Source organism: Heterocephalus glaber, unplaced genomic scaffold (assembly GCF_053883595.1).
Source record: "Heterocephalus glaber isolate CG9 unplaced genomic scaffold, H.glaber_assembly_v1.0 deba00001532, whole genome shotgun sequence".
NCBI classification, from domain to species: Eukaryota; Metazoa; Chordata; class Mammalia; order Rodentia; family Bathyergidae; genus Heterocephalus; species Heterocephalus glaber.
The window spans coordinates 20,282,815-20,304,459 of NW_028258330.1; the positions used below are offsets into that span (position 1 = coordinate 20,282,815).

The following is a 21,645-nucleotide window of genomic DNA, read 5'->3' on the forward strand; positions in this document are numbered from 1 at the left end:
GAACTACCTGTTCTGCCCTTTGTATGTCAGGGGCACTGTCAGGGTGCTGCCCTGCCCACCTCAAGGTAATCTCACCCCCAAGCTGCATTCTCAGAGCACACTCTCCCTGGGCCTCTGAGCTGTCTCACCTGCCTTCCTACCTCCCCAACCCAGCCAGGTGCCTCTCATGCTAGGCAGCCTCTGCTTTCAGCTGGGGCTGGAATATCTTGTGGGGCCAGTTTGGTCCCATTAAAGAGCTGCCTCAGCCCAGCTGGTAGGCACCAATCTCGAGAGCTGTCCTGGAAACAGCTACCTGGCATGTGGCCCTGTCACCTTCAGGTACTCTCCCGTCCTAGCTCTGAGCTGTCTGTGGGTTGCCCTGAGGTTGTCACAGGGCCTGACTCATGGTTGAGCCCTGCCTCTGCCCTCTCCTGCTCCCCCATTGCCTTCCATGGATGTTGATCTCCAGGTCACTCTTCAGCCAACATGCTGCTCCCCAAACTCCACCTCAGAATCAGCTCCTGGGAGACTCCAGCTGTGGGAGTTTCAGGGGGGAAGTTTGGTGGTGTTTGCTGGAAGAGTGAACAGTCCTGAGCCCCACTTAGGGAGTCCCCTCCTGGCTACCTGCAGAACAGAGCCCCCTGGAGTGGGACAATGGCCTGGTGTTGACTTCAGTCCCCAGGGAAAGGCTGCCTGCCCTGTTCCTCCAGCTGCCCCTCTTATATGGAATCAATATCAAAAACCTAGATTTGCAAAAGGGATTGTGGAGGGGAAGCAGCCTGAGGACCTGACTCACTGAACACATTGAACACATACACTTTCTGGGTGTGGTGGCACACCTGTAATCCCAACCCTGGGAGGCTGAGGCAGGAGGATAGCAACTTCAGTCCCAGCCCAGGCAAATTAGTGAGACCCTGTCTCAAAAGAAAAGAGAAGAAAATCTACTCATTTGCTCATCTGGTTCTCCAAATCCCATTCCACATTCTGTAGCACCATCTGGGAAATGCTTGCACCAAAGTGTCACGAGGACCATCCATCACATGCTGCTTGTGTGTTTGTTTGACCCCCTTTCAGCAGAGACCCCCACATAAGTTATTCTCATCTGAATTTGTATCCAGGCGGTGTCTCACTGCAGAGGAGCCTGTTTTGTTATTGTTGTTTAGATTACTTAAATTATATCATGAATTTTAGGGTTTTTTGGGCTGTGTAGAAAATTCCACAGAATTTCATATCCAGTGTGGTTATCTCAGAGCCTGGTTGAGTCTACTCTGGTTCTTATCCCTGGGGTCTGTGCTTGGTTTGACTCCAATCCCATGATCTGTATAGTGCAAGCTCCTAGAGATGTTTTGCTAGTGTTGTGCTGGTTCCAAAGGAAGAACTACTGGGTGTGGCTGGGCTTGCCATAACCAGATCAGATTTTTGGCAGCATATTTTCCGGGAATACAATCCAGTCTGATGGAGCTTCCTTTATCTTCTTTAACAGCTCTTAGGCAGTAGTAGCTCCTCAAATCCAGAGATTGGGTTTCCATTGAGAGGAAATCTCTCCCCTTGCTTGAAATTGAAACATGATTTGGGGGGTAGAATATAGATGGGATAAAGGGATACATACACATGGCCCAACTCTGTCTTTAGCTCACCTTGTGGCCTTGGTTAGACTTTTTCTTCTCTGTAATGGGGGTGTTGAGGGATGTTTAGGTCCAGCTGTAATATTTTGGGGTCTCTGTTGGGTCTGGGAGGATTCTACGGTCTGGATGTGGCCAAGATATTTGAAGAGCTGAGCGAGAGGCAAGGAGGTAAAATGCTGGGCAGAGCCAGTGGAGCTGGGTGACCAGGCTGCTGCGATGCTTGTGGACATCAGCCTCCCAGCTATAGTAGGAGGATGATGAGATGGTGGGGTAGAGGAGGCCTAGGTCCTTACATCATGTGTCCAAAAGGTTAGGGACTGCTGAGTCCAACACCTCATTTTAAAAATGAGGAAGGTGAGGCCTAGGAGGGACCTAAATTCAAAGTAGGGCAGAGTCTGAAACAGGATGAACCCAGGGCTTCTGGCTCCCCACAAGGAAGCAATATGAGGTGAACATATCCTCCTCTCTCAGTTGGGCCCATCACTTGGCTGCGGCCACGTGGATGATCACGAAGCCCTTGATGTCTGGGAAGTGGGGGCTGACGAGGTCCACCTGCAGCTGCCGTGGGCCACTCCTGGTTGGGGTGATGCTGAACTGGACCAAGGCCCTCTCCTGGGGCTGCAGGGTGGGTATGCTGGAGGCAAGGGGAAGGGGAAGGCAAACCATCAGACCTCTCTCCATTCTAAGTGAGTCCAGTCTCCCAGAAGCACACAGGGTCAAGTTTACTTTGTTTGACATTTGAACCTCATCAACATGTTTCCATCTTAATCTTTCCACCTGCCACTCACATTCTTGGCCTCTAGCCAGGTTAGTTTCCTCTGTGTCTTGAATTTACCTAACACTTCCCTTCCCTGGGCTTTTGTCTTTAGGGTTCCTCTCTCCCAGGACGCCTTCCCATTTTCCTCACACCCAAGGCCCTGGTAAAGTTTCTACTCCTTAGGGGACCTTCTCTGACTACATCAGTCCAGAGACCTCTGTCTGACAAGTCCTCTTACTTCCCTCCCTCTTTTTTTTTTTCTTCCAGTACTTGAGACTTAATCTAGGGCCTTATGATGCTAGGCAAGCGCTCTATCACTGAGCTACATCTCCTGCCCTTTTCAATAAATAAGTTCATGAATGAATGGAGCATGTGTGAATGAATAAATGAATAAATGAGTGAATATAATGATCATATATAATATATGCTATTGATAAGTGAGCAAATTGAAGAATGAATGAGTGGATGAATGAGCCAATCAAAACTGAATGAGTGGGTAAAAATTGTGAATAAAAGAATGGATGAATGAATCAAAGAGGGTGAATGAATGAGGAACAGTGAATGAACAGGCAAATGGGTAAATGAGTGAAAGTGTCAATGAGTGATGTGAGTGAGCAAATAACTATATTGTTGAGTAAATTCATGATTGAATGGATGAAGGCTGATGTGATAGGCTTGTTGCTAGTTTCTAGAATGTCTCCTGTTCTCTGAGGAGATTCTCTCTGGCTCATGGCCTGAGGAAGGCAGCCCTTCTCCTTGCCAACCCAGCTTGGTACATACTTAATGCTAAGCTGTCCTTGAAGAAGGCCACTGCCCTCCACCATCAGCACACAATCCTTCACTCTTTCTGAGAGGGGGTTGACCACGGTCACTTCTACAGCAACTGCCACTCCCACTGTGGCTGGGCCCAGCACCTGGAGGGACAACACCCATGAGCCATCCTTTCCCCTTACTCCCAGGAAGCCCATGTTCCTGGTTGGGTCAGAGGATTAGTCAGATCTACTCTTGCCTCCACATGCCCCATTACTGGATGCCCCTGCACCCACACCACTCCTTCCCACCCTTGAGAGCCAAAGGCACAACCTCCCAGTTTCTGATGGCCTCTCCAAGCTCTGAAGGGAGTCTGCTAGGATTAGGTTGGTGGATGTGGACAGGCATCACCTTGATGATGATAAAGTCCTCCAGAGTAATGTCCTTCTCCACCAGGAGCTTTTCTCCTTTGGTGACAAGGCACATGGCAGCCAACAGGATCTTCTTGTCCTCAGTCAGGTTCTCTTTGTACTGAGAGTAAGATATTGTGATTGGAATTTTCTTTTCTGGAAGGGAAGGAAGAAATGGGTGTTGGGGCTCAGTGGTACCCAGCAGGAGGAAAGGGATGCCCAACTAATAGCTGTATCCCCTCTGATCCTTGCAATCATTCAGAGAAAGGCATAATATTCTCTTTAATTCATAGATAAAGCAACCCAAATCTCAGAGAGGGTAATTTCTTATCTAAAGTCACCCAGTAAGTACATAAGGAACCAAAGCAAAATGGGGTTTGGATTTATGGCAGGAAGCTATCATGACATCAGGCTGTCTCTCCAAAACCTCTCAAATGTGTGTCTAAACTTTCCCTAATTACTGAAGTACCCACATGCTTTCTGAGTTCCCATGGTCCTGGCCATCTCTAATCTCCTTCTTTTCAACTACAGACTCCTTGCCTGTGGATTCTCTTCTTGTGGCCACAAGCCATATCTCCCCATCAGTTAAACTTGGGATTTCAGTCCACTATATGTCTTTTAGGTGCATCGTGTCCTTTTTGATTTGTTCTAGGCCCTACCATCCTTTTTTCTGTTAGTGTTTCCTTTTATGCTTTTTTCCCCTGACCCCAAAGGCATCTGAGTTTTGAACTTGTGGAAAAGATGCTTAAGCTTGAATGACCTCATACTCTTGGTCCCTCAGGATTTTGCATATAGTACATGCTTCTGAAGGCCAGTAGGCTGTCCATGTGTTAAAGTACTACCTTGTTTTCTGGACTCCCTTATTCTAATATGTTATTGCTAGAAGAACTTCTACTTCAAGAACACAATAATTCATAATTATGAAAGCTAACTTTTAATTAAGGATTAAAGCATGCTGGGCATTTGGAAGTATATTCATGGATTAACTCATTTAATCATCACAGTTCCATGAGCAGATATTATTACTGTTATCCCCAACTTAACAGTAATATGAAAACACTGACAAATACCACCAAAAAGTCTATGTTTATTAGATGGTAGGAATGTGCCAAATACTTTGTATACAGTATTTCATTTACTCCTTGCATATTGGGAGACCATGGTTCTCCAAGTGTGGGTCCTGAGACCAGTTGTATCAGCATCACTAGGAAACTTGTTAGAAATGCAAATAGGCTCCAGCATAAAGAACCATCGTATGCCACCAAATGATATGCATAAACAGAGCTTTGACACAAGTTCAAACCTAGAGAGAAAGTCAGAGAAAGTTTTTTCCCCCCCCACAATGTTCAGAGTAAAGCTTCTTGAAGGCCTCTGAAACATGGACTCTACTGATAATTTGAGCAAAGCTGAGACCTTTTCCCTAGACCAGTGATTCTCGACAGCATCAATAGTCAACTGGATATAATTGATATCTATCGAATACTTCCTCTAATGACAGCAGAATCACATTCTTCTCAAGTTCACATGGGACAGTCACCAAGATAGATCACATTCTCTGCCATAAAGAGCATATTAACAACCTTGAAAAAATAGAAATCATGCAATGTATGCCCTGAGACTACAGTGGAATTAAGCTAGAAACCAATAACAGAAAGACAGCTGGAAAATCCAGAGTGCTTGGAAATTAAACAACATACTTCTAAAAAAATGTAGGCCAAATAAGACATCTCAAATAAATTTTAAAATATTATCAACTAAATGAAAACAAAAATAAAGCATCAAATTTGTGGAATGTGACAAAAGCAGCAATTACAATGTTTATCATTTGGTGCATAGAGTAGAAAAGAAATAAGATTTAGCTTTTTGTACCATGTGGACTCTATGAACTGTTTCTCCTCTGTGATGCCCCTCTACCATGCCACCCTTCCTTGGAGCCAGCTGATTATGGACTGAAACCTTTACAAACTGTCCCTACAGGAAATCATCTCTTCTTGAGAACCAAAGAGGAAACTGCCCCCAGAACACTGACCCTGGAGGATACAGAGTGGGGAAATCTGGTTGCACACAGCTCTCAGCTCAGCACAGGTGCGAATCTGGCTGCATTTACATGTATACAGAAAAAGAAACAAAAAACCAAAAGACAAAAGGGCTTCACACACCTACAGATACAAGAATGACAGCTCAATTAAATATTTAGACAAAGGCATGCCGTGGCTCCCAGCATGGAGGAGGCCTCTGGGTCAGCATGCCACAGCTCCCAGCCCAGAGGAGACTTGCAGGTCAGCGTGCCATGGCTCCCAGCCTGGAAGAGGCACGGTGGTGCATGCCTGTAATCCCAGCACTTGGGAGACTGAGGCAGGATGATTGTTGCAAATTTGAGGCCAGCCTGGTCTACATAGTGAGACCCCTCAAACAAACAAACAAACCAATAAACATCTAGACAGATTTTACATTCTTCATAAAATTCACCCAAAATAGGTCATAGACGTAAACATAAAATGCAATAATGTAAAACTAAAGATAACATAGCAGAAAACCTCGATGGCCTTGTGTTTGATAATGACTTTTTGCCTACAATACCAAGGCATGATCCATGAAAGAAAAAAATGGATACATTGGATTTTATGAAAATTAAACTCTACCCTGCAAAAGACACTGTCAAGAGAATGAGAAGGCAAGTTAGAGTAGAAAATATTTGCTAGAGACACATCTGATAAAAGACACAGACTTTCTAAGATCCAACAATAAGAAAACAAAAAATCCAATTGAAACATGAGCAAAAGATATAAGCATTTCACTCAAGAAGACACAAAGATGTCAAATAAACATATGAAGAGATGTTCAACATCACACATCAGTAGAAAATTGTAAATTAAAATAACAATGAAATACTATTACATACCTGCTAGAATGGTATTAATCCAAAATACATATCACATGCTGGGTAGGGTATAGAACAACAGAAACTCTCATTCATTGCTGCTGGGAATGCAAAATGATACAGCTACCATGGAAGACAGTTTGGCAGTTTCTTACAGAACTAAACATACTCTTACTGTATGATCCAGCAGTTGAGCTCCTGGGTATTTATCCAAATAAAAAATGCATTGTTCACACAAAAACCTGCACATGGTGTTGCTATGGTTTAGATATTACTTAAGTGTGTTCCCCAAAATGTTGCTGTGTTGGAGGCTTTTCTCACAGTAGCAATATTATGAGGTGGTGGGACCTTTAAGAAGTGGGGCCTAGTGGAAGGTCTGTAGGTCATGGAGGGTGTACCCCTGAAGGAGACTGAAACCTCAGTATGTCTTGTTTTCTGTTTTAAGATATATTTCCCTCGATAGGTGCTCTGTCATTTGTGGAGGGGCCCTTGCCAGAGCCTGTGCCATGTATCTGAATTTTCAGTCTTCAAAGCTGTGAATTAGATAAATCTCTTCTCCTTTCTTCCATCCCTCTTTCCTTCTTTCCTTCCTTCCTTCCTTCCTTCCTTTCTCCCTCCCTCCCTCTCTCCCTTTTTCCTTTCCATTCTTTTTTTCAAGTTAATTTGCCTCAGGTATTTCATTGTACTAATGCAGAATGGACTAATACAAATGCTTACAGCAGCTTTATTCTTAATTGCTCCAAATTGTAGGCAACCAAGAAAGATGCCTTCAGTAGATGAGTGGACATATACACTGCACCCCACATAAGGGAATACTGTTCAGTGATCAAAGGAAGTGAGATATCAAGAGATAAACAAAACTAAACATGGAGGAGACATAAATATATATTGCTAAGGAAAAGAAACCAATTTGAAAAGGCTACCAACTATATGATTCCAACTCTGATTTTCTGGAAAAGATGAAACTAAAAAGACAGCAAAAAGATCAGTAGTTGCTGGGGATGCAGGGTTAGGGAGGGAGGGAGAGAGAAAGGGATGAAGACACAAAGCACAGGGGAGTTTTAAGGCAATAGAATGATTTCTTATGATTCTTTAATAATAGATACTATGCATTTTTCAAAAACTCATAGACTGTATAACTTCAAGAGTGATCCCTAATGTAAACTATGGACTTCAGTTAAAAATAACAAGTTAACATCAGCTCATCAATTGTAAGGAATGTACCACAAGTATGCAAGGAGTTAATAAGAGGAGAATACGGGCGGTGGTGAAGTGTTAGGTGGAATTCTCTGTACTTTCCACTCAATTTTTTTTGTAAATCTAAAACCTAGAAAAATAAAGTCTATTAATATATTTTAATAGATCATAAGTCTAACAGCCATGCCACTTGCCTCAAGAATTCCATTTTTGCGAATCTATTCTAATTAAATAGTCCAAACTCCAGAAGAAAAAAATGAAAATTTTTTGTACGAAGGTGTTTTCTTTAATGTTATTTTTAATAACAATAAGCTGATAACTACCCAAAAGAAAAGATAAATCATCATATATTTATTTAAACAGCACATATTTATTAAAATGTTTATGAAGCACTTTAGAAATATTTAAATTACAATGTAATATGAAAAGAGCAGAGCACTAATGAGTATTTGCAATATTTAATTAGAACTCTGTTTTTCAAAAGCAAATTGGCATTAAAAATTTGGAAGGAAAACCTGTTAACAGTTTGTAGGTGGGTGGTAAGATCACAAGCGATTTTTTTGTTTGCTCTTAAAATCTTTAATGAATATGTATTCCTTTTAACATGAAAAAGATTGCTAAAAGCCAGGGGAAAGTGTATATTAATTAGTATTTCGTTATGAAGTGTTATTTTATGATTTGAATTTTGTGACAAAAAAATGACAAAAAGAGCTACAAATGTGTGACACCTCCTTCATATGTTTTCATGCCCTGTCAAACTCTACAAGGTTCACTTGCCAGAAACTGGTCCAGAGAACAACTTCAATTAAACTTTGTTTAACTGACTCTTTGAAGGGGGAGGAAGTGAGAGAGGGAAGCGGGGAGGGAAAAGAGGGTGAGCAGAGACACAGAGAGAGAAACAGAGTCAGAAAGAGACAATGAGACCAAGGCAGGAAATAGAGAGAGAGAGAGAGAGAGAGAGAGAGAGAGAGAGACAGACAGACAGAGAGATAGGGAGATGGAGGGAAAGGGAAGCAGAGACAGAGAGACAAGAAGGAAGAAAGAATAATCAAACGGGATACATTTACTAACTCATACATGAAGCACTATGTATCTAAGAATTATGAAAGAAAAAATCTTTGCTATATTAAAAAAAAGGCAATTGGAATAAAGTCAGTTAAAATTATACAAAAACCTTCAAAAAGTCTGAAGCCACTTAGTGGTTTTGCAGTGAAATACTAAGGTCACGTTTGAGGCAAATGTACTGTCAGGCACATTAAGTGTCCTTGGCGTGTGCTGATCTGCCCACCACCCACAGTCAAGCCATGGAGCCAGCTGCAACCATATGCCCCAGGGTCCAACAGTTCTGACTTAGAATCCTGGTTTTGGTCAGTCCCTGTCCTTGGTTAGGAGTGTCCCTATGGTATGGCTGCTGGGGGTTGAGTCTTACCACTACTTGCACTAATTGTGTGACCTTGGTTCCAAGGAATGGTACTCCCAATAGCACTTGACAAGTTCTTGGGACAGCTTGGCACATAAGGGCACTTACTATCTCTTATTGGTCCTCTCCTCTCATGCTGCACACCTGGAGCTGGATGGACTCCGAGATATTTTTGGATATTAGAAAATAATACAAGGCATACATCATGCACTATGAAATGTGTTTCTTTGAAATATAAATACTCATACCAGTTAGGATGATTTTGAGACTACAAATCACTTCACCATCAGATGAGTTTGCTACAAGTGATTGTAGCCTTCTATTGATATTACCATTATTTACCCCTCTGAGCCTCAGTATTCTTAACTGTAAAGTGGGGACAAGAGACAAGGCACTGAGCACAAAGCTCAGGAATATCCCTTTCCTTCCCAGGAATGAACATAGATCCAGAATCTCCCACCCCCATCCCCAACCCTCTCTGGGTTAGCCAAATGCTACCAAGCCATGGTGTTCCCACCTTCTTGCGGGTCCAGCCTCACTGTGTGGGACTCATGCAGGATTTCTGCCACTGGCCTGCGGGTGTAGAGAATGGTGGCACCACTCAGATTGACCTGGACTTGCAGGACCTGGGAGGTGAGGCTGGCCAAGCTCAGAGCCAGCTTCAGGTCATGGCCCAGCACTGGCGGTTCCAGCACCTTGAACTTGCCAGTGATGCTGGGCTTGGTGGGCGGCTCCAGGAGGTCATCATGCTGGAGGCTGTGCCTGCTGGCCCTTTGGATCTGCGACCTCTTCCCCCAGGCTTCCACACTGAGCAGCTTCTTCATGGCCTTGCGGTACACCTGCCTCTCCTTCTGAGACCCTGCAGGGTAGTACTACCGTCAGTGACAGGCACCCCCTGCCACCTCCACCAGGCCCAGCCTACTTCTCTGGCTGAGGCCACCACTCTGTCACTACTGCAAATTCCCATGGCCTCAATTGCAGAAGTCAGCCATTTCATTTGTCTGCATCAGATTCTCTATTTAAATGAATTTTTAACCAGCTGCCAATAGCTTCAAATCAGGAAATTTCACATACAGATGCAGATTTCAGGCTTCTCTGACAAGCAGGTGAGAAACTCATTGTCATCATGTAGCAGGATGTTGATTTCTCCTGAGGTATAGCCAAAGCTCAGGACCAATGCCGCTAAAGACCCTGCATTCTAGGTTCCAGAAGTTCTCAGCAGATGGGACCAGCCAACCTGGAGGACCTGCGAGAGAGGCCCTGGTGCCAAGGAGGCCTCACCACCCTCCACCCATCCATTGCCCAGTCCAGGACAGTAAGGAAAGGACAAAGAAGGGAAGTCACCATCAGTCACTCAAGTGCCATGTTCCTAGAGACAGGTGGGAGGGAATGGTGGTGGTGTGTGTGGGGGGAGGGCGGTGTTTAAAAGAATCAACATGAAGAAGCGGCTGGCCAGTAAAGACTGGACTACCTACTGGAAGGGAAGGTTGGCATTTTATTTCTGGTAGGAGGTTTGCTCACCTGTTCTGCTGAGCCACATATTATCTGAGACCTGAGGGTGATGTCAAATGGAGACCTCTCTGCTCATCTGCAGTGGAGGTGGCTAGAGCAGACCAAGTCCCCGCTCCAGGAAGTCTTTTTTTTTCTTTCTATTACTGAATATTGAACCCTGGGGTACTCTACCACTAAACTACTTCTCCAGCCCTTTTCATTTTTTAGTTTGAGACAGTATTTCACTAAGTTGCTGAGACTGGCCTTAAATTTCTCATCATTCTGCCTCTGATTCCCAAGTAGCTGGGGTTATAGGCATGTACCAGTTGGCTGGCTGAACTAGAAGTCTTAGTTATTTGTTAACATTGTTTTAGCAAGCAGAAATGGCTAGGCATATATGGATCAGATCGTGTCCTTGTTTAGGGACACGTTCTTCCATGGAAAAGAATATAGTTGGAGGCAGCTATGAGAAAAAATGCAACTGTCTTGTTTTTGTACAGGCTCTTCCATAAACCAGTGACCATAAACGAGTGACCATGGCAGAGGTCCTGGCAGATGACAAGCAGAAACTGCTGTCACTATTATTCTGAACTGTGCCTAGCACCATGTTTCCTAGGTGTTCAATGGACAATACCTGTTATGACCATCACTATTATTACTAGCAGTAATTATCAGGATCATATGTGAATGTACCTAAATACAGTGCCTGCCATATGGCAAGTGGTCAAGGAAATGAGGCTGTTATCATTATATGTGGGAAATCATCTAACACAGTGGAGAAACTTAGCAAACAGAGGAAGCAATTAATTTAGCTTAAATAGAGGTACTTGGCTCCAGCCTGAGACAATGCTGAGCAGAAGTGCTGGTCACTGTCATAACATTCAGATAGGATCTGGCCCTGGGCCACTCTCTGCCCTGGCTCTCTACAGCCCATGGGCCATCCTGGGAAGCTAATAAAAGCTACCACGTGGCCCCTACCTTCTGGGTACTTGTAGAGGCTGGTGATGTCCACGCGGGAGTCACTGCCTACTGCCTTGGTGCTGATGCACCTCCCGATCTTCTTTGTGTCTGAGTACACACGCTCCTGGCTCTCATCCTTGTGCCACAGCCAGGTGATGTAGTCTGCATTGACCTCCGCGAACACGAAGGGGCCATCATGGGCCAAATGTATGTCGCCCTCGCGGATGGCTGTGACTGAGGCTGGGCCACACTGGAACATGCCTGGGTGGGATGGGTGGGTGTGAGCAGTGCTGGGAGGGAAGACAGGGGTCTGGGACACATCCAGTGAGTCCCACCTTCGCTCTCTTCCTGGGGGGTAGCGTCCAGAACCTGCCAGCCATCGTAAGAGGGGCCCAGATCCTGTCGGGCAAACCAGCTCTCGTTCCAGACATGGAAATTCCTGTGAGAGAAAGGATGGGCAAGGTGCCCTCTCTGAGCACGTACATATATACAGAACCTGTTCTTCAGGGTGCCAGAAATACAACTGTAAACAAGACAGAAGATCCTTGCCCTCATGCTGCAGCTTACAGTCAAACAAAGGGGACAGATGGAAGGACAGGAAAGATCAAGTTAGTGGATAAACTTAAACAATGCAAGTGACAATAAGTGCTGTGAAGAAAGAGGGGCTTGAACAGAGAATAACTTCTGGAGACCTACTTTATGTACATGATGCCATAGGTGAGACAGAATTAGCAAGAGGAAGAGTGAAGGGAATACACCAGGCAGAAGGAACAGTGTGTGCAAAGTTTCTGAGACAAGGAATAGAAAGTATGCAAGTATCTCTGAGACATGATGAATATGAGGATAGGTAGGGTTTAGATTATGCAGAAGTCTGTAGGCCCTAGTAAGCAGTTCCTGGTTTATCCTCAGTTTCCTGTATTCAAGGTAAGGATATAGGACTAGGAAGGGTCTCACAAGGTCACACAGGAAGTAGGCAGCAGAGAGAAACTCGTTCTTGGTTTGCCTGATTTGGCATCTTTACAGCTGGCCTCAGAGCTCCTCTGAGGAAGATCACTGTCTTTGGGCAAATATCTTCTTTTCTTTTTGGGGGGGGTACTGGAGATCGAACTCGGGACCTTGTGCTTGTGAGGCAGGCAGCGGAACCACTGAGCTAAATCCCCAGCCCTTTGGGAAAATATCTTGATGAGCACCCAGGAGTAAGAAGGGTGACTCTATCAAGCTAGGTGGTGGTGGAGGCCCCACCATCAGAAAGAAATGTCGGTATGAGGAGAAGAGAAAAGAAAATGACCACTTGGGGCTAGGCTGGACAGGCCTGGGACTCACCACATGCTGTCTTCTGTCAAGTCCTCCAGGGTCCGCCCAAAGGAGTCCACGTATTTGTCCACACTCAGGTTCTTGTCGGTGTCGTGGGCTGAGTTGAAGTTGGACACCACCCGTGTTGGGATCCCCAGGCATCTGAGGACTGCAGAGCAGAGGGCCCAAAGGCTCCAGGGGCAGGCAGGACCCAGACCCTGGGAGGTGAGTTGGGATCTGTGTGCCCCCACAGGCTGCTCCACCTCATTCTGGCCACTTCCTGTACTTTGGGTGGAGGGTCGGGGAGCTGGGACTCCTGCTCCCTCCACAATACCACCATCTTCTCAGCAATCTATTTTTTTTTTTTTTTTTGCCTGTACCAGGGATCGAACTCGGGTCCTTGAGCTTGCGTAGCAGGCAGCGAAACCACTGAGCTAAATCCCCAGCCCCATTCTCAGCAATCTTTTAGGGAACTTCCCGAGACCTTAGTGCCAGGTGGGCTCTGATTCTGGCAAACCCTTGGGGTCACGTTAGAGTTTTTCTGAGGGGACCTAAGTCCTAAGGGGCCACAGAGCCCACCTAAACCACTCACTGAGTTAGAGGCAAAGGGAGGACTCTTTTGCCAAATGAAAGATCAAAAGTCAAATAAACAAACTACAGTATCTGGTCTTTCCCTTCATTAACCAGACTTCTATGTCCTCATCAAGGCAGACTGATTGGAGCACATACGAATATATGTTAATGAATGCAAATGAGGGAGTAGGCTGATGAGAGGAGCCCTTCCCATACCTGTACACATCACTCCCGCGAAGACCCAGCACTGGCCGTATTTGACTGGCTTGTACTTGCCCTTGAACCACTTCTGCAGAATGGCCACGCTGCCTCTCCAGTGCAGCGGGCTGGTGCCACCGCTGTATTTGCCCTGCCACTGGCCTTGTACCACGCCCCGGTCATTGTTGCTGTTCACCTGGGGGAAGGAGCCATGGGTCCACTACTGGGCTGGCCTTCCCCTTCAGGAACCTCACCATTGCAAAATCTTCCCAGCTTGGACTATCAGGTCAACTGGGGTTACTCCTTGCTTTTAAATTGAAACTTAGGGGCTCTGCTGTCTTAAAATACCTACTTTTGGAGGGCTGGGGATATAGTTCAGGGGTAGAGTGTGTCCTTAGCATGCACAAGGGCCAGGGTTGAATCCCCAGAAAATACCTACTCCTACTTTTGGCACTACTTACAATTTCCAATTATCTTTGATTTGGATAATCTGTTCTTTAAAATCATGTATAATTTTAGAGTATTTCCTGTTTTAAATGATCTCTATTTTGGGGCTGTTAGTGGTACAATAATTATAGAGACAGCTGACATCTACTGAGTGCTTACTGTGGACCAGGCACTATTCTAAGGACTCTATCTATGCACATTAGGTTAATTAGTTTGAGTTTACCTGTAGGTTCTCATATTAAATGAGAAAACCTAAGTTTAGAGGGGTTATGGGGCTTGCCCAAGTTACACAGCAAGCTGGGTAAAGTTTGATCCTGAACCTGGAGCCTGTGTAGCTATGCACTCCTCCCAGGGACAGGTGAGATCTGTGCCTCTCCCCTGAGTCTGAGACAGCCTGGGACTTTTTGTTTACTGACTATGGTGGAAGAGTTACTGGACCAGTTTCAGGTTCCAGCCTTGGAAGATGGGCAACTTTACTAGTTTTTTCTTGGAACAGTCACTGCATAAGGCTGCTCTGCTGTGAGTAAGGCCAAGCTAGCTTTAGGGAGAGGCTGCTCAGAGAAAAACTTTGATGCCAGGCTAGTCCCTGCTGCTCCTCAGTCCAGGAGCCTGGTGTGAGAGAGTGGACATTCCAGCTCCAGAAGACATGGCATAGGCAGACCTGGCATAGGCTGATCACCAGAATCAAGTCCCCGGATGTATGGTCCTGCCAAACCATCCCACCCAGCCACAGCCATTGAGACACCCCCAGTGAAGCATCTTGATGCAGAGACAAGCCATTTGTATGGTACCCTGCTCAAATTCCTGATCTGCAGAATTGCAATCACAACACAGGTTTCTTTATGCCCCTGTGTTTGGGGGTGGTTGGTTATACAGCAATAGAGAACAGAAACAAGGGGATTTGGGAAAAATCCCCGGCTGGGCCCTGGAGTTGGCTTGTGGATCCTTGAAGGAGCATATATCTTGAGAAGGGGAAGGCCGGGGCTACTCACCATGGCACTGACGACCCTGGTGACATAGACAGGGTTGTGGCGGCAGGACACGTCTGTGGCTGGGTCTTCTTGGTAACTGGGGCTTCGGTCCAGGATGGAGAGGCAGATGTTCAGGATGTCCTCCTCAAACTGCTTCCCAGAGAGGCTGTGCTCAGAGGCTGGAGCCTCATGCACATTCCAGGCCCTTCCACAGCCCTACCTGGTCAGTCACGGTTGTCTGCATGGGAGTTTCCCCCACTCTGTCCCCAGAAACATCACAGCTCCTCCCCAAGTGCCAGAAACTCTCCCCTAAGCAATACCAGGGTTAGTGGAAGCTCAGACTTAGTCATGTCCCTTTCCTGCGCAATAACTTTCCATGGCTCCCCTCACCCCCTGTAAAGTCATAAGACTGGTGGCTCTTAAGCCACATCTGCCTCACTAATAGGCTCCTTTGGTTTACATGATTCTTTCAATATATTTGGATTACTTGGTTACACTTAAAACCTGAGGGATTTTAAATATACATTTAGCTTTCTATTCTCTGAAAATTGGGAAAGTCTGGGCAACCCTAGGATGACTTTTCCCATGGCTATAAGAGGTGGGTGCTGAGTAGTGGTTACTCCTTAGATGGGCCCCTCCATTATATCATCTTTACCCAGTCCTTGGGCCTCAAAAGCTTTCCCCTCTAGCCTGCAGGGCACTGTAGGACTCTTCAGCTAGATAATCAAGACTTTAACTTGCCTGTCCCACCTTCCTCCTCCATGGCACTTGGATCCCACAGGTAGAATCCTTTAGAAGACTCCGGACTCCTTTACTTCCCACTTCCATGCTTCTCTGTCTAGTCTTTCCCCTCCCTGCCTGCCCAGATCCTGTCCAAATTTGGAGACCCCATCCCAATATCATGAAACCCTCAGTTCCAAGATGGAGATTCCTTTTGCCCTCGTTGTGTTCCTCTGCTCCCACTTTACCACTCTAACTTTCCTCCCTCCATTGCAGCTGGCATGGTAACTATAGTCAGCCCTCCATATAGATGGGCTCTGTGGCCTTGGGTTCTGTATCTAGGAATTCAAACAACTTCAGATTGAAAATATTTGGGAAAAAAACATTACCTCTATATTGAACATGTATAGAGTTTTTCCTTGTCATTATTTCCTAATCAATACAGGATAGCAACTATTTAAATAGCACTTCCATTTTGTTAGATTTTATAAGTAATGTAGAGATGATTTAAAGATACAAGAGGAAGAGACTCAAGCCCCTGCAAAATCTGGTACCTACAGGGGGTTCTGAAACGGGTTGCCTATTGTTACTGAAAGATGACAGTATTTCCCTAGGCCAGTGGCTCTCAAAGTCTGGTCCTGGTAGCATCAGCATCAGCATCAGCTAGGAACTTGTTAAACTGCAGATTCTCAGCCTGGCCCTATACCTGCTCAATCAGCAGTGGTAGGGTAGGAGCCCCACCACTTGTGTTTTAAGGGGCCCTCCATTGGGTTCTGACACACACTTGGGTTTCAGAACCACTGATTGAAGCTATTTATTCTTCCATTCAGAACTGACCTCTTTTATTTGCAAATCCTATTCAAAGTATCACCCCTTTTCAAGGATCCAGCACAGGCCCTTGCACAATAGCGGTTGAATGAATGAATGGATGAATGAAAGGATTTGCTGTGTAGATGAATGGATCAGCTCATCCTGCCCTCCTGGGTAAAAGCGAGCACCCAGCAGGGCTCCCAGATTGGCCTTTCCCACACCCCAGCCCTCTGGCTGTGCCCTTGGAGACCTGCCCGTAGTTCCAGCCCTGGGCTCGAATGTGCTTCTCCACACCGCGGTAGATGATGCCACTGTCGTTGAGCACATACTCCTGTCTCTCCTCCTCCGAGGCCAGAAATACATCGTCCTCTGAAAAGCAGTCATCAGGCCTGGCATGGGCTGGGGCTCTGGCCCTACTGGTCTGGGGAAGGGGCTGCATCAGGGGTCAGGAATGACAGATGATGCCTGGAGGCTGATTGGGGCAGGCATCTCTCTGGCTCTCCCTCCTCCTCCTTGCCAAGCCCCATCCCTCCTGGGTGGTCCTTTTCCAGGCAGGGACCAACCCCTGCCCAGCCCAAGATGGGAGCGTTTTAGAAATCCTTGCACATTAGGTGGCCCACCTCGATACCCATGGAAAACTCATATTTCTTGAACATGGAAAAGAATACTGATCCTGGGTGCCCCTTACCCTTATGATGCACCCTGCACCTTACAGCATTAGCTCTATGAATTCCTACCAGATTCCAAGAACTAGTTTTTATTTATTATTCCCATATTACAGAGAATGACTTAGCAGAGCTGGAGCTAATGAGTCCAAAAGCCTGGCTTTTAGCCACTCTCAGGCCTCTCCTGACTATCAGGCCCCACCCCTACCCACTGGCCTCTGATACCAGAACCTGCTAGCTTCCTGTCTCTTAGGCACAGGCTAGGAGATTCCTCTGCCCAGTACCTGCTGCTGTCCATGTCAAGTTCTTTGCATTCACCTCCCTGCCCTTTAATCTGCCTCCCACTGTTCAGGGGCAGGCTGGCCTCTGAGGCTAGCTGTCAGGAGACTTTCTGCCTTGCACTTGGCAGCTCCTACCTGGGCACCATGGATTGAAAAGCAGAACAAACTCGCCCAGCTTCCGGTCGCCGTGCTTGTGGCGGGAGGAAGCCCTGGCACTCAGCAGGTAGCGGCCAATGACAGCATCTGGAGGACTGGCAAGGCTGACAGTCACGGTGTTCCCGGTCTGTGCCTCCTTCGCTGCTGTCCATGCATCACCCACCTCCAGATGTGCTGTCTGGAACACAGCTTTGGTGTGGAGGGCCTCGGAAGCCTGAGACCCTGGCAGAAGGAGAGGGCATCAGGTGACCCAGCCTAGGGAACCCAGCTTTAGAGAAGTGGAGAAATCCCAGGCTTGGGAGCCCAGATCTCTCCCTGAAATGCTGTAGATGGTTGGGGGAAGCACCCAAATGATCACAAGGTCAATAGCAGAGTGGGACACTTCAGCTGCCTTGACTCCCAGCCACTTCCTGGGTTAAGGAGAACATGATAGCACCTTTCCAAACCAAAATCTGCCTTATTACTGGCCAGGAAAGAAAGGAAGAGCTTGAGTTCCAGAAATGCACAGTAATTTCCCATACCCTCTGCAGCCCTGGATTCCTTGGCATGCATAGAGCTCCAGAGAAGTCACCTCACTCATCCCACTTTCTGCAGGCAGCACCTTCCAGTGGTCTTCAGGAAGCTGTTATCAGCAGCCTCCAGGGTTCAAGGCTAGGTCCACCGTAAGGACTTATTTCCCCTAAAGACTGCTCACCTGAGTGTCTCAAATTACTGGTCACAAAAGAATTCTCTCCCACTACTCCCCAGCAGGGGGCGTGAGCGGGCTCAGTTACCTGTCTCCACTGTGAGGGTGAGGGTCTCCTCTCTGTCTAGGACTCCAGTCAGATACAGCCTGATGCTGAACAGCTGGCCTCTGCGAACCACCAGCTCACAGCAAGAGTATTCCCGGGTTCTGTGGGCAGCGCCATTCCTTGTCTGCTGCCAATCCACTTTGGTGACTCTGACCCCTGAGCAGGGAGAGAACAGGGAGATGAGGCTAAGTCCTTGGCATGTTTCTCATCCAAGCCTGGCTTGTGGCCCACCCACTTTGTCCTGCCAACCAAGCGTCCATCCAGCCATTATTTATCGCATACCCTCAATTCTTGTGATTCATTGCAATTATGCTCTATAAAATTCTGGCAAATGCCGAATTAGTGAGTACTTTTGCTGGTAAGGAAGATAAAGGGTTAGGGTCCTGTGAACCTCTGGTCACAATTTATTCATCAATCTGTAACTTTGTTTTATGTGTATTTTTGTGTAAAGGCATCTTAGTTAATTTATATTGCTGGTTTATTAACATTGAACTCATTTTGCCAGTAGTATTGTAATTCATGCCTGAATGAAGTTTATCCCATGCATCTATTTTCTCTGTAAGGTACATGCAGTCTTCTTGCACTTAAGAACACCAAACAGCACTTCAGCACTATGTCATTCTAAACGGCAAATCACCAACAAAAAGCACAAAAATGCAACCACCCAAGAAAGGACACTCATGAAAGTTGAAACCAGAAGCCAGAGTGTCACCTGTTCAACTTACGTCAGCAAGAAACATGAGTGTTCGATGCCTCCATTTTTTTTTTGCCATCCTATGCATGTCTGTAAATGACCAAGAGAGTGCCAAGAAAATTGATTTTGGAGTTGAAAATAAATTTTAGTGAGTTAGTCTATTCACAATGCACAATCCAATGTTGAAGATGGAATGCATATTCTTCAGACTGGGGCTGGTGCTGAGCATATAATGGTGAACAAGGTAAACATGGTCTTATCTTCAGCAGGGGGCATGTGAGGCTGTGTGAGTCAGCGGTTATGAGCAGGGCCTCTGGGGTACACATCCTGGCTTGGCCATCTTACTGGCTTCTGCTTATGTACCTCAGTTTCCTCTTTGCAGAATGGAAATAATAAAACCTCTGGAGTGATGGTGTGGCTCACTGCCTGTCCTTGGAGATAGTCAATGTTCATTATGTTCTAGATGGGCAGGGGTGATGCCCAAATAGATGAGTCCACCTGGTGACTAACTATTCTACCGCCTGCCTCGCAAGCCCAAGGTCCTGTGTTCGATCCCTGGTACTAAAAAAAAAAAAAAAAAGAAGAAGTACAGGTGCTGAAAGGGCACATGACAGAGAGGTCTGGGGTGTGAAGGTGACAAGCATGGGTTCCTTGACAGTGGCATTGAGGCTGAGTCTTGAATTGGATGGGGAGAGGAGGGTGATGAATCTGGCCTCAGCCCAAACATTCTCTTCCCTCATCTATCAGGCTTATTGATTCAGGTGTTGGGTGTGCTGCTGGGTGCCAGGGACCTGATAGTCATGAAATATACAGTTGATGGCCAAATGAAGATCAGTATTATGCAAATCAGGTAGCAGCCAGAGGACCCTGTTAAAATCTAAGGTCACCTCACTTCTTTCAACTCTCCATTGCTCCTGTCTTACTCAGCAGAGTTGAGGTCTTGACAATGACCCACAAATCCTTCATGATTGAGCCCTTTGGTATCTTTCTGAGTCTTCTCTTTCTCTTCTCCCGACTCAACCTTTTTAATTGCACTGGCTTCCAGACTGTTCCTTGAACCTGCTGTGCTTGCTTCTGGTTCAGGGCCTTTGGACATGCTGTTTCCTTTATGTGAAGCACAGGAGAAAGACAGGGCCTTGTTCTCAAAGGGCCTGCAGTGTAACCCTCCTGCTAAAGATCCATCATCACTGGTGGTGGTTCTGGGAATGATGCTGCCCAGGAGCTTTTTGGAGATATATATATATATATAGATATATATAGATATATCTATATCTATATATATATTGGTACCGGGGATTGAACTCAGGTCCTTGTGCTTGCGGGGCAGGCGGTGGAACCACTGAGCTAAATCCCCGGCCCCAAAGCTTTTTGGGTATTTGTGCAAACTGTTTGACTGCTGCAGAGATGGAGAGAGACCAGCGATGTCAGACTCTGAAACATGATGGAACCCGAGTTTGATCCCCGGTACCAAACAAAAACAAAAACAAAAACCAAAAAACACAAAGGATAAGACAGTTGTTCCAAGTCCTACACAGTGTTTAACTGTCCTGATGGACATTCAGATGAAGAAAATCTATTTATTATCATCAAAGCTCCAATCCAACTCTGTTTTACATGTTTATATTCATCAAGTTTTACAGTATTGTAAGATTTAATGAATCCAGAGGAATTAACTATTATGTAAATTGAAGACTATGTTTTACATCATTTGAAACTTTCCCAGGTCCCCCATTTAGACTGTGGAAAGTAGTGTCACACATGGTAATGTTGCTTGTGAGTAGTTGAGTTTCCAGCACAGCCCACAGGAGTGAGTCTGCCTTTGTAGCTGGTGGCTTCATGCAGGATAGCATCTGACCACTTTGATATATCTCTGGTCGAGCTTCAATAAGCACTTACATACTAAGTACATTTAGCTAAAAACTGATTTCCTCCCATTTAACATTACAGTTAGGACATAATTTTAAAAGTGAGGGATGAAGGTCAGTAATATGCATTGATTTAATTTCAGGATAGTGAACTATTATAAAATATTTGTCATAGTGAGAGGGTGTTATGGATGAGAAAGCTGATGTTTTAGTTACCTTTTCCTATTTGACTGATTTGCTTAACTCGGAATTTGACCCTTTCCTGGTTTCTGTGGGCCAGGAGTTGGGGTGGTGCTCAATTGGCCAGTTTGTATTTGGAGTTCCTCACTCAGGTGCAATCACATGGCAGCTGGGGCTGCACTCATCCGGAAGCTTGACTGGGGTAGGGGGACCCACTTTCAAGGTGGCTCACTTTCTTTCATGGTTGGCGAGTTGGTGCTCTACTTAGGCTGATGACCTTGGTTCCTTCCCACATAGACTCTCCCTGGGACAGCGTAAGTGTCCTCATGGCACGATGCCTGGCCTCCCTCAGGGAAGTGATCTAAGAGACTAGGGTGGATGCTGCGATGGCTTTTAGGGAGTGACTTCAGAAGTCACACACTGCCACTTCTACTGTATTTTACTCATCAAAGCAGTTACAGAGGTCTGCCCAGATTCAGGAAGAGGAAAAATGCTCCATCTCCTGCTGAAAATATATCAATATCACATTAT

General features: G+C 45.9%; 1 protein-coding gene across 1 annotated transcript; it reads right to left on the reverse strand.

Annotated features, from left to right (window-relative positions):
- Nucleotides 1-1,013: 1,013 nt before the first annotated feature.
- Tgm6 (transglutaminase 6) lies at nt 1,014-20,165 on the reverse strand. The gene is made up of 13 exons (XM_004841155.2): nt 20,021-20,165; nt 18,358-18,531; nt 17,564-17,806; nt 16,733-16,851; nt 14,974-15,102; nt 13,553-13,730; nt 12,794-12,932; nt 11,806-11,909; nt 11,489-11,731; nt 9,537-9,878; nt 3,523-3,677; nt 3,142-3,275; nt 1,014-2,238 (listed from the first exon to the last, which is right to left on the reverse strand). Exons 1-13 carry the CDS (start codon nt 20,163-20,165, stop codon nt 2,085-2,087), a joined length of 2,259 nt encoding a protein of 752 aa, XP_004841212.2. The 3' UTR covers nt 1,014-2,084.
- Nucleotides 20,166-21,645: the final 1,480 nt, after the last annotated feature.

Bases quoted from the DNA above. Each gene is read 5' to 3' on its own strand.
- Tgm6 (XM_004841155.2), bottom strand. From the start codon at position 20,165: ATGTCCAAAGGCCCTGAACCAGAAGCAAGCACAGCAGGTTCAAGGAAC. The intron at 16,852-17,563 runs GTAGGAGCTGCC...ACTGCTTTTCAG, and splicing joins TTTCAATCCATGGTGCCCAG to AGGACGATGTATTTCTGGCC. The intron at 2,239-3,141 runs GTATGTACCAAG...CCTTGCCTCCAG, and splicing joins CAAGGACAGCTTAGCATTAA to CATACCCACCCTGCAGCCCC.